Here is a 13,494-nt window from a genome sequence, read left to right on the forward strand (position 1 = left end):
CCAGCCAGGGTGGTGGCATCCCCGCGTCACAGCTACGGTGCCTCGACATTCGCACGCACTGGGGGGGGGGCAAGGGGGGACAACGACCCCCCCCAAGAGGCACCGTGGAAGCACGTGGCGCTGCTCACCTACGGTCAGCAGCAGCGCCCTTGGACGGCGCTCCTCCCGTGCCAAGCGGGGGACGACACCGGAGGCCTCGCTAACTCGCCCCCTGACGCACGCTTACAACCAAACTCTTTATATGGCAAGACCTATATCTCTCGAGCTTATATCTCTCGAACTTATATTTCTCGAGCTTATATATCTCCAGGTTATATCTCTCGAGCTTATTTATCTCGATGTTATATCTCGAGCTTATTTCTGTTGAGCTAATCTCTCTCTCGAGGTTAAATATCTCGACCTACTATCTCTCGAGCTCATATCTCTCGAAGGCTTTTGACTGAATGATTGAGGAATCCACGACGGTTAACTTTTAAAAACCCGCTAACGCTTGTTCAAAACCACAGTCGGTCCTCGTGTAACGATACGGCCATGCGACTGTTATCTGCTGTAGATAACCTCGTCAAAACACTGAAACGTTTGGCTTATTGTACAGAAATAAATCCTTGCTCTTGTCCACGTCTAATCAGCTTATCATCTCTAATTGTATGCCAACTATTGATCATGGCAATGTTGCGGGCAAATTGGCCCCATTGTACAACAGCTTACACTTGGCTTTCCATTCTGCCATGGATTTTAGCGTCCATCAAAATCCCACCGTTGTGAACGTTATAATCCGCCCTGCCTCCGTGTCAATGAGAAGAGAAATTGCACCAGTGTGCAATTGTTCAGAAAACCTGCATTAAACTCTTATGAACCTAGAACTTTACTACATCGCTATGCACACAGGCAAACCAGTTATAATTTAAGCAGACTCTGATGAACTAGTTTCGACATTCAATTTATCAGCAGCAGTCGGGCCTGCTTAAAATCACTCACGGATGGCTGTGGGGCTGATGGTATGTGTAAGAAAATATTTAACTTTTTTTATGCGTAGAGACAAATATGGGAAGGAGGTTCATTGTCTGCTCCATGCTTTGTTACTCAATCTCCACTGAGTGAGCGGTTAAAGTCACAGTGAGCGGTTAAGAGTCACAGTGAGCGGTTAAGAGTCACAGTGAGCGGTAAGAGTCACAGTGAGCGGTTAAGAGTCACAGTGAGCGGTTAAGAGTCACAGTGAGCGGTTAAGAGTCACAGTGAGCGGTAAGAGTCACAGTGAGCGGTTAAGAGTCACAGTGAGCGGTTAAGAGTCACAGTGAGCGATTATAAGTCACAGTGAGCGGTTAAGAGTCACAGTGAGCGGTTAGAGTCACAGTGAGTGGTTAAGAGTCACAGTGAGCGGTTAGAGTCACAGTGAACGGTTAGAGTCACAGTGAGCGATTTAGAGTTGCAGTGAGCGGTTAGAGTCACAGTGAGCGAGTTAGAGTCGCAGTGAGCGGTTAAGAGTCGCAGTGAGCGGTTAAGAGTCACAGTGAGCGGTTAGAGTCACAGTGAGCGATTTAGAGTCGCAGTGAGCGGTTAAGAGTCACAGTGAGCGGTTAAGAGTCGCAGTGAGCGGTTAGAGTCACTCATTGGCAAATGCTTTCAAGAACTAACACCAACAAATACATTCTCAATACTCAAAATGGCAGATGGCATAGCAGCTACTTGAATATGAAACACGAACTTGTATAGCGCAGTAGTGAAATCCACGGAGGTCTTGAAACACGCACCGCCCTATGTCGACTCAGTCAACCCGACCTGACGACCGTCACAGCCCACAGAGCTCTTGTGCATCGCGTGACGCGCTTGGCACCCCCTCGTCTACGTGTGTACTGCGTGTTGAACTTCTTTCGCACCGCACGTAGCCAACCGTGCTAATCGGAGGTGCGGGCGAAGGACGACAATTTAAGCACAAAATCTGCAGTGTATATGTAAACTAAATGCTGAATCGTTAAAATACATTTAAAACATATAATAGTCAGAGTGTATGTGCGGCTTACACATTGGCATTTGCTGAACATATTTCATGAAATCCGGGTGTCCCTCGAAAATAATCCTTCTAGATTTATTAGGCTGGATTTAACGATGCACACAGAGGTGTGCAACATTGCATGTGCCAAAGCTCTCGGCCTTGTCCAGATCACAAGCACAAAATAACTGACTGTGCAACCATGTTGTTGTTTAGAACCACCACTTCAAAGAGTTTGTGAAAATGTGGCCATCCCAACAGCAGGCAGCAGTGAAACAAAGAGACGGCTGCAGAACGGTTTAACCCTCTTTGGGACTCATCACTACAGTTCAGGCATCGACGTTCTCTGCTAGCATGTGCCTCTGCGAGCCTCATATATGGAGAGGACTTGTACCTTTACACGATGAGCACTCTCATGAATGCAACAAAAATGCGTCTTCAGACATGGCCACACATTCAGTTCTTTTGAGCTGTTGGTCCGGACAAGGTTTAGGAACATTTGAAAGATGCAATGCTGCACACCTTTGTGTATTGTTAGATATGTTTGTTGCTGGCTGCATGAATGTCTTCTGTTGTATTGCGTGTTCTCGTACTTTACACGTTTCAATTACTACACTCAATGGGAAAAAGAACGGATAATACACTGTGACACGATAACATCTGCATGTTAATAGCTTCAAAAAGTCAAAGAGTCTCCACTTGTTCGCCATCATTGTCAACGCGTGCCTCGAATCTTCTCCAGCTGGTCTCCAGAGCCCGGAGGCACATTTCTTGGGGTATTGTTGCAAATTCTCTGAAGTGTTAACAGTTTTTTGAACCACCCTGTATATACAGTATACAGTAAATCTACCAGCAAGTGGTGCTTCAACACAAGATCCAAATGTCTGTAAAAAACAAGACCATAAACCGATAACATGTACAGTATGTTGAACTTCTTTCGTACCGTACGAAGACAACCGTGCTGAACATTATCCCGGCCTCCATTAGTCTCTGCTAATCGCACAACGCGTGACACCAAAAGGCATCCAATCAAAGGTGGTAGAGTAGTGGTCCTCTCTAAATGTGTTGGAGTCCAAGCGCAGTCACTCCACTCGTTGACGGGGTCTGTCTGGTGCTGTCAGGAGCCCTGCAACTCAGGTATGGTGTCCGTGTCTGTCTGGTGGTGTCAGCTTGGCCTCGCAGCTCAGGCATGGTGTCCGTGTCTGTCTGGTGCTGTCAGCTTGGCCTCGCAAATCAGGCAATAACCTGCTAGCAGTTTTTGATTGCTGAAAGGGAGTCGCTTTGTTATTGGGGAAGAGTGTGAGGGGGGTGATTTAGCTTCGGCAGAAGTAATAACCCTCACAGATTTCCTCTCATTAGCATCAAGTGGCAGTGTGAGTAACTCGTTCTCAACATCATAACGACGGGATGATGTTTGTATATATTTGAGCGGCAGGGCGGCAGCAGCAGTGGTAAAAATGTTTGTCTCACAGCAAGGAGGGGCCCTGGGTTCTATTCCTGACATGGGCACCTTTTCCGTGAGTGTGCCCCCCTGTTCTGCATGGGATTCCTGCGGCTTCTCTGCTTTCTCTCCCCATATAGCTTACAGCGAACCACGCAATGTAACCGGCAATGGAAAAGCATTCCGATGCCGAAACGTTACCTGCAAATGACTCAAGTAGGGTCACGCACACGCGGCAACATTTCCCCCTCCTGCAAACGTTCTCGAGACTCGGCACGAAGCTTCCCCGGGTAAAGCAAGCGACGTCGAGGCAACGTTTAGCCCCAGGGGCCACATGAAGCAAGGAGTCTCTGTGTGCACAAAGCCCAAACAGACCACGAAAACGTGGCCTGTGTAGAATACGCAACGCAGCGTCAAATACCAAGGCAACGAACGCAGAGTGTAGATATCAATGTGTTGAGATATCAATGTGTTGAGGAACGCTCACGTGAACACCTTACAGCCCGACACTTCGCGCAAACTAAATAGCGACGCTTCACCGGCTCACAGACCACCCACAACGTGAAGTTGATGTGAGAGATTTGACGAGACCGAGGAACACTGCAGTGTGTGTACACTGTGCGTACACTACAGACCGTGTACACACCACACACAGGGTACACTGTGTGTACACACCACACACAGTGTACACACTACACACACCGAGTACACGGTGTGTACACTGTGTGTGGTGTGTACACTGTGTGTGGTGTGTACACTGTGTAGTGTGTACACTGTGTGTAGTGTGTACACTGTGTAGTGTGTACGCTGTGTGTGGTGTGTACACTGTGTGTGTACACTATGTGTGTGAACACTGTGTGTGGTGTGTACACTGTGTATGTGTACACTGTGTGTGGTGTGTACACTGTGTGTGGTGTGTACACTGTGTATGTGTACACTGTGTGTGTGTACACTGTGTGTGGTGTGTACACTGTGTGTGTGTACACTGTGTGTGGTGTGTACACTGTGTGTGGTGTGTACACTGCGTGTACACTGTGAGTGGTGTGTACACTGTGTGTGTACACTGTGTGTGGTGTGTACACTGTGTGCGTGTGTGTGTGTACACTGTGTGTGGTGTGTACACTGTGTGTGTGTACACTGTGTGTGGTGTGTACACTGTGTGTGTACACTGTGTGTAGTGTGTACACTGTGTGTGGTGTGCACACTGTGTGTGGTGTGTACACTGTGTAGTGTGTACACTGTGTGTGTGTACACTATGTGTAGTGTGTACACTGTGTGTGGTGTGTACACTGTGTTTGGTGTGTACATTGTGTGTGGTGTGTACACTGTGTGTGTGTGTGTACACTGTGTGTGTACACCGTGTGTGTGTACACTGTGTGTGGTGTGTACACTGCGTGTGTACACTGTGTGTAGTGTGCACACTGTGTGTGGTGTGTACACTGTGTGTGTACACTGTGTGTGTGTACACTGTGTGTGGTGTGTACACTGCGTGTGTACACTGTGTGTAGTGTGCACACTGTGTGTGGTGTGTACACGGTGTGTGTACACTGTGTGTGTGTACACTGTGTGTGGTGTGTACACTGTGTGTGGTGTGTACACTGTGTGGTGTATACACTGTGTGTGTACACTGTGTGGTGTGTACACTGTGTGGTGCGTACACTGTGTGTGGTGTGTACACTGTGTGGTCTGTACATTGTGTGGTGTGTACACTGCGTGGTGTGTACACTGTGTGTAGTGTGTACACTGTGTGTCGTGTGTACACTGTGTGTAGTGTGTACACTGTGTGTGGTGTGTAGACTGTGTGTGTACACTGTGTGTGTACACTGTGTGTAGTGTGTACACTGTGTGTGGTGTGTACACTGTAGTGTGTACACTGTGTGTGGTGTGTACACTGTGTAGTGTGTACACTGTGTGTGTACACTGTGTGTAGTGTGTACACTGTGTGTGGTGTGTACACTGTGTGTGTGTGTACACTGTAGTGTGTACACTGTGTGTGGTGTGTACACTGTGTAGTGTGTACACTGTGTGTGTACACTGTGTGTAGTGTGTACACTGTGTGTGGTGTGCACACTGTGTGTGGTGTGTACACTGTGTAGTGTGTACACTGTGTGTGTGTACACTATGTGTAGTGTGTACACTGTGTGTGGTGTGTACACTGTGTTTGGTGTGTACATTGTGTGTGGTGTGTACACTGTGTGTGTGTGTGTACACTGTGTGTGTACACTGTGTGTGTGTACACTGTGTGTGGTGTGTACACTGCGTGTGTACACTGTGTGTAGTGTGCACACTGTGTGTGGTGTGTACACTGTGTGTGTACACTGTGTGTGTGTACACTGTGTGTGGTGTGTACACTGCGTGTGTACACTGTGTGTAGTGTGCACACTGTGTGTGGTGTGTACACTGTGTGTGTACACTGTGTGTGTGTACACTGTGTGTGGTGTGTACACTGTGTGTGGTGTGTACACTGTGTGGTGTATACACTGTGTGTGTACACTGTGTGGTGTGTACACTGTGTGGTGCGTACACTGTGTGTGGTGTGTACACTGTGTGGTCTGTACATTGTGTGGTGTGTACACTGCGTGGTGTGTACACTGTGTGTAGTGTGTACACTGTGTGTCGTGTGTACACTGTGTGTAGTGTGTACACTGTGTGTGGTGTGTAGACTGTGTGTGTACACTGTGTGTGTACACTGTGTGTAGTGTGTACACTGTGTGTGGTGTGTACACTGTAGTGTGTACACTGTGTGTGGTGTGTACACTGTGTAGTGTGTACACTGTGTGTGTACACTGTGTGTAGTGTGTACACTGTGTGTGGTGTGTACACTGTGTGTGTGTGTACACTGTAGTGTGTACACTGTGTGTGGTGTGTACACTGTGTAGTGTGTACACTGTGTGTGTACACTGTGTGTAGTGTGTACACTGTGTGTGGTGTGTACACTGTGTGTGTGTACACTGTAGTGTGTACACTGTGTGTGGTGTGTACACTGTGTAGTGTGTACACTGTGTGTGGTGTGTACACTGTGTGTGTACACTGTGTGTGGTGTGTACACTGTGTGTGGTGTGTACACTATGTGTGTGTGTGTACACTGTGTGTGTACACTGTGTGTAATGTGCACACTGTGTGTGTACACTGTGTGTAATGTGCACACTGTGTGTGGTATGTACGCTGTGTGTGTACACTGTGTGTGGTGTGTACACTGTGCGTGTACACTGTGTGTGGTGTGTACACTGTGTGTGTGTGTGTGTACACTGTGTGGTGTGTACACTGTGTGTGTGTACACTGTGTGTAGTGTGTACACTGTGTGTGGTGTGTACACTGTGTAGTGTGTACATTGTGTGTGGTGTGTACACTGTCTAGTGTGTACACTGTGTGTGGTGTGTACACTGTGTGTACACTGTGTGTGGTGTGTACACTGTGTGTGTACACTGTGTGTGGTGTGTACACGGTGTGTGTACACTGTGTGTGTACACTGTGTGTGGTGTGTACATTGTGTGTGGTGTGTACACTGTGTGTGTGTACACTGTGTGTAGTGTGTACACTGTGTGTGGTGTGTACACTGTGTGTAGTGTGTACACTGTGTGTGTACAGTGTGTGTGTACACTGTGTGTGGTGTGTACACTGTGTGTACACTGTGACACTGTGTGTGGTGTGTACATTGTGTGTGGTGTGTACACGGTGTGTACACTGTGTGTGTGTACACTGTGTGTGTACACTGTGTGTGGTGTGTACACTGTGTGTGTGTGTACACTGCGTGGTGTGTACACTGTGTGTAGTGTGTACACGGTGTGTGGTGTGTACACTGTGTAGTGTGTACACTGTGTGTGTGTACACTGTGTGTGGTGTGTACACTGTGTGTGTACACTGTGTGTGGTGTGTACACTGTGTTTGGTGTGTACACTGTGTGTGGTGTGTACACTATGTAGTGTGTACACTGTGTGTAGTGTGTACACTGTGTGTGGTGTGTACCCTGTGTGTGGTGTGTACACTGTGTAGTGTGTACATTGTGTGTGGTGTGTACACTGTCTAGTGTGTACATTGTGTGTGGTGTGTGCACTGTGTGTGGTGTGTACACTATGTGTGTACACTGTGTGTGGTGTATACACTGTGTGTGTACACTGTGTGTGTACACTGTGTGTGGTGTGTACATTGTGTGTGGTGTGTACACTGTGTGTGTACACTGTGTGTAGTGTGTACACTGTGTGTGTACACTGTGTGTGTGTACACTGTGTGTAGTGTATACACTGTGTGTGTACACTGTGTGTGGTGTGTACACTGTGTGTGTACACTGTGTGTGGTGTGTACACGGTGTGTGGTGTGTACACTGTGTGTGTACACTGTGTGTGTACACTGTGTGTGGTGTGTACATTGTGTGTGGTGTGTACACGGTGTGTGGTGTGTACACTGTGTGCAGTGTGTACACTGTGTGTGGTGTGTACATTGTGTGTGGTGTGTACACTGTGTGTGGTGTGTACACTGTGTGTGTGTACACTGTGTGTGGTGTGTACACTGTGTAGTGTGTACACTGTGTGTGGTGTGTACATTGTGTGTGGTGTGTACACTGTGTAGTGTGTACACTGTGTGTGGTGTGTACACTGTGTGTAGTGTGTACACTGTGTGTGGTGTGTACCCTGTGTGTACACTGTGTGTGGTGTGTACATTGTGTGTGGTGTGTACACGGTGTGTGGTGTGTACACTGTGTGTGTACACTGTGTGTGGTGTGTACATTGTGTGTGGTGTGTACACTGTGTGTGGTGTGTACACTGTGTGTAGTGTGTACACTGTGTGTGGTGTGTACATTGTGTGTGGTGTGTACACTGTGTAGTCTGTACACTGTGTGTGGTGTGTACACTGTTTAGTGTGTACACTGTGTGTGGTGTGTACCCTGTGTGTGTACACTGTGTGTGGTGTGTACATTGTGTGTGGTGTGTACACGGTGTGTACACACTATGAGTGGGGAGCTGTGAGTGAGAGGGGGGTTGAGAGGCCTCATGGGAGAATGGGTGGGGAGGAGGGGGACCCTGCCTGTAGCACGGACTGCCTTATCCTGAGAGGAGTGACACACTACGTTGATAGTCGTGTCAATTCTCATCATCGCAACAAAAACAACAACACTCTATTCAACAACACGAAGTCTAGTGTTGTTTCTGCACCACCAAATACTTTGTTTGAATTATTGTTCAATATTTCTAAGTAATTTTTTTAAAATAAATTAGCACTTTAAGCAAAATATTGCTGGCATAATGCGCTATGATTTGTAGGTGTGTTTCCTGAAAGAAAGAAAAAATATATCTTTTAAAGTTAAAAATGAAAAGGATGTTTCAGTTACATTATTGATCAGCGTGGTGGTGGTTTTGTTGTGTGGAGTCTGTGATGTGTGAGCCCGGTACAGATGGTACAGATGGTTTAGTAACGCCACACATATTTATATCCCACCCCTGGTCGAGGGAGCCAGGCTTCTCGGGAGGCCAATATTGTTCAAGTAAATCCCTTTACTGCTAAACTGGAGGGCTTGATGCGATTGTGGCAGGTTGGCTGTGCTCTGCCCTTTGGCTAGCGTTGCGCACACGGCCAGCTGAAGACATATTGCGGCTGACACACGCAGCTGTAGGAGGCCCTCGTGAAATCCCCAAGCCCAAAGACCCTTCGAGCTGAAAATTTGTCTGCCGTGAAGTGGACCGCTGACTGCAGAGCCCAGGACGCAAGAGAAGTGAAAACAGGTGGAGTTGGCGCAAATGACGAAATCCAATGCTAGGGATTGAGTCACCGGTTGCACAAGCACCGGTCCCCCCTGCGTCAACCCCGCGGAGGCCGATTGGCGCGGAGGTCTCACGGAGCGACGCCGCTTTGCCGGACCGCTTGACCATTTTTTTTGGGGGGGGGGCTTTTGGGGGTTAAGAAAACGCGTCCCGAATACGGAGCGCGTTGGCGGGAGGGCATGGAGAGCGCGTGACCTACTTAGGCAGGTGATGCCCGCACGCGCACGCGCCCGCACCCACCGTGGTTGTCGCCGCGCGTGAGCTCCTCCAGCTTCTTCTGCTTGAGCGAGTCCACCACGTCCGCCAGGCTGCCCTTGCGCCGCTCGGGGGTCCCCAGGGCGCCCCCGGCTCCGCTCTCCCGGCCGCCCTCCTCGCTCTTCGGTGGCGAGTCGCTCCCGCTCTGCGGCAGCCGCACAAACCGCCCGCAAACAAATCCACTCAGGCGCGCGTCGCAATAAATCCTTCAGCCGTACAGCAGCGCGTTCAATCCCAATTACCGGCCCCGCACCGGGGTCTCCTACCCACACCACCCCCCCCCCACTCCAGTTTACGTGCACAGTAGCGCCCCGTCGCAGGCAATTACCGCGGGCGGAAACATACCCTGCATGTTTAAAAATAAAAAGTTTACGTTGAACCAGGTGACAGCTCAAGAGGCCAGGATTAGAGGAGGAGTCTCACGCGTACGAGCGGTCAACGAGTCACCACAAAAGACAAAATCGATGTCATCAAAGGCAAAGTGATGAAGCAAAGAGAAATCAGAGCAGAAACAAACCAAATAACCCAAAAACATTCAGGGCAACAAAAAATTATTTAAACAACAGCGTGACAGAATAATTACAAAAATACCACACAAAAGTACGTAAACATGACAGTGGTTAAGCTAAGAGAAGGTGGTAAAATGAAGTCAACCATTGAAATTGACTCAGGGTGATAATTTCACGAGTACGAGGATGCATCAAGTCCACAACTCCTGGGAGGATTCCGCACGAGGCAGTACAGCCCCACGTCACCTTCGCTGCAAGCTTCTCCATTCCCGGGGAAATATCGCGACAGGTCAGAATCAGAATTAGAATATTTATTTATACTGGAGGAATCCGATGAGCTACAAAGCTCTTTTTCACAGATGTCCAGTCTGGGCGGGTAAAAACGTTACAACAACAAACAGCACAACAACAAGAACACGAATGTAGTGTAAAGTACAAGCAAGGTAAACAAACCACCCAAACAAAAACAGATACAACACGAAACCATCCCCACCCTAGCAGACAAAGCCCACTGAGTTATTCGCTTGTGTGTTTTGCACACGCGACCTGGCCATCACAAGTGATAGGCCGCGTGGAGGTCGGGGTTTTTTCGGGGCTACTTGTGACTGGCGAGTTTCAGCGCTTGCCAGCTCGCTGGAAACATCGCTGAGCTTTAAAGTGCACGCGGAGGACTCCAGGTGCACATTGATCCGGCCGAGGCACGGGGCTCCTCCGATAGCACTAAAAGAGAGGCTATTGTGATTTAACCGCCTCTCCACGGACCCTCCACTCTCTCCTGTTGTTGTGTTCAAGCTGCAAATAAGTATATAGCTGCCAGGCATATTGGTTTATCTCATGAATAGCAATCGCTTTACAGCACACACACACGCGCGCGCGCACGCCTATAATGAAGCTATCTGAATGTGTGCGCTCACGGGTTTCAGCATCACCCTGTCAGCTGCTAAAATCACAACAATTAGGGAATGCTGCGTAACGGGACGAGAGGGAAACGCGACTCGAACAATGTGCGGACCGGTGGCACGGTACCTTGAACGCGCGCGCAACCCATTGTCAGAACACAATGCAGAACGTTCCTGCCGCTGCCGCCCGTCATGGCCTGACCCAATGTGTACATTGGCTGCGGGGCTCTCATTGATTGGCAGAGCCTGCCCGGGGTGTGTGGGTGAGGAAGCGTGCGCAGCGCGATAACGCTCACCCGTATCCGTCACCGCACACGCAACCTACCGCTGCACGCTCACCGTCACGATCGTCAGCCCTGATCAATCCACTGCTGGATGATTCCCCTGCTATTCCCCCCGCACCCCCTCCGCACGCTGCTGTACATGCGCTGATCCCGCCGCTTCGTGTTCCCAGTGGTCGTCCTCTCGTGGTGCATTCCCTCCTTTGCCTGCCATTCCGCCGTTGGTCTTACCCATCGGCCATCATTCCTCCCATCGACACTGCCCAAACTCAAAGCGCTTTCCCTAAGAGCCAACAACGTCTCTGAGCGCGCGCGCGTGTGAAGTTTGCTCCGTGTGTCCCGCTCCCTGCCTTTTTCTGTGTAACTCTGCAGCCATCTCCTCGCTTCTTTGCAAAAACATTTCCACCAACATTTTCCTTGCCAGTGTCCACGTTTATGATCCGAACGTCGCAGAAGCCGATGCGCCGTGCTTAGACAACGGCCTTCTTCACGACTCTTCGCCACCGGGTTCAGTTTCCGGAGGGGCTCATAAGCGGCTCTCGCTGTGCCTGTTCCACCGCTCTGATGACGGTCCGCTTCCAGGGACCGCCGCAACGTGTTACGCTGCACGATTTGCCGGAGATATTCTCCAAACTATGATCTTACTTTGTTGATTGTACAAGTTTCGTTTTTGCTCAAAGGAGTGAAAGTACGCGTGTGGCAAGACTGCTACCGTGCAGGTGGAGGGGTTAAGTTGCGCACCGTGGCGAGGTGCCACAGGGAAGGCGGCAGCAGCAGCAACATCCGAAGGCCTTCATTGAACAGTGGACAGAGAATGGTTGATGGAGTGTGGGGAGAGAGCTGGAGAGTAGCATGGTTGGAGGTGCAGACTGAGAAGGAATTCAGTGGTTAAGGAAGTACGAAAACAAGAAAAGCTCCCGTTTCGCAACGTCGCTCATGTGAGTATTTGCCTGCATTGGTCCTAGATACTCGGAGCGATGTGTGTTGACTCGGGATGTGGAGCCACACACGCAGCTATGCCCAGCCAGAGCCTTGTAATGGATACATAAACAGTGTACAAAGCCCTCGCTGTGCATGCACAAGGTACACTTGTGCACATTAAACATCTTCTTCAACTGTGGCAACGTGCAGGCGATCGCCAAGCTGGCAGAGCGAATGAGAGTTGAGCCGCCGCGCGTGTGGCAATCGCCTGTTGTGTCTGGAGGCTCCCCGCAAGCGGCCGGTGTCACTCGCGGGCACGCGACCGCGGCTCCACCGAACGCCCGCTGGGTCCGCTCCAAAGAGCCCGCTGGGTTCACCCGAACTGGATTTGTGCGAGGAGGTTCGCAGACATCGGAAAAGGAACCATGATGGGGGGGGGGGGGATTCTCTTTTTTTTTCGTTGGGTTAGACCGCGTGAATGTAAATGTGTGTCGTTAAACCCGCCACCACCCGACATGGCCAATCAGCGAGGTCTGTCGCGTAAATCAAACTTTCCAATTAGTTACTAGTCCAGCACTCACCGGCTGTGTGTTAGAGAGTAAACCCTCAACCTTTACAATTCGAGTACCGTGCCATTTCGCCGGTAATTACAACAACCAGCATCATCAGGTGACAGCCAGAATTGTGGAGAAATCCTCCTCCTGTGTCAGTCTTAAATAGAGGGGTAATTGTGATGTTATCACTATGAGCCAATCAAGTGCGAAGCCTAGAGGGGGGGGGGGTCAATGTAGTCATATAAATTGCAATGGATATCTATGATTGGTTGTGTTAAAAGTCAGAAACTTCTCGACAAGGTTTAGACGGCGGGCTCGTCGAGTGTGCGAGGAGGATGCCGTTGGCTGTCTCCAGGAGCCCCGCATGGCCGCCAAAACGCACGCACAGGGAGGATAAACTGAAAGAGCTTGGACCAGAGAGGAGATGGTTCGCTCAGGTGAAATGGGAGGACTTAGAGCTGGGCGGACCCGCTAACGTCAGCGGAGTCGGTGGCCGTGAGCGTCAAATTGAATTATCGGGTCGCCGGATTCATAGCGCAATAACCGCTGCACCACCAGGACCTCCGGTTAGCACGGTTTGGTGACGAACGGTGCGAAAGAAGTCCACCGACATGCATAAATACAACAGTTTTTGCCGGATAGCAACAACGGGAAATGGAAGAACGACAATTGCAACAACAGACGGAATAAAATACAGCAGGTTGACACATGAGCAGCATAGGTCAGGGATCAGGGCTGTGCCTTTTACGTGCCCTCCTGTTATTGAGCCCTGAGCTTGCCTTACGGTCTCAATCTGCATGTAGCCTAGAACAAAAAGACAGCGCGATGTTTTTTTTGCAGCGGTAGAGGGTTTTAGAGCGGGCGGCTTTCAGTGCGAAGGTTGCGAGT

The 13,494-nt window shown here is 49.7% G+C and overlaps 1 protein-coding gene across 4 annotated transcripts in view; it reads right to left on the reverse strand.

Annotated features, from left to right (window-relative positions):
* LOC116939824 (transcription factor Sox-5-like) overlaps positions 1-13,494 on the reverse strand; it is a 311,281-nt gene that overhangs the window by 249,167 nt on the left and 48,620 nt on the right. For all 4 annotated transcript variants that reach the window (XM_032948675.2, XM_076065203.1, XM_032948674.2 and 1 more), the window contains one exon: positions 9,428-9,587. In XM_032948675.2, coding sequence (XP_032804566.1) covers positions 9,428-9,587 — 160 coding nt within the window. The remainder of the gene's footprint in view (positions 1-9,427; positions 9,588-13,494) is intronic.

This window comes from Petromyzon marinus, chromosome 7, assembly GCF_048934315.1.
Source record: "Petromyzon marinus isolate PM22_M1 ecotype Great Lakes invasive population chromosome 7, UKy_Petmar_22M1.pri1.0, whole genome shotgun sequence".
Classification (NCBI taxonomy): domain Eukaryota; kingdom Metazoa; phylum Chordata; class Hyperoartia; order Petromyzontiformes; family Petromyzontidae; genus Petromyzon; species Petromyzon marinus.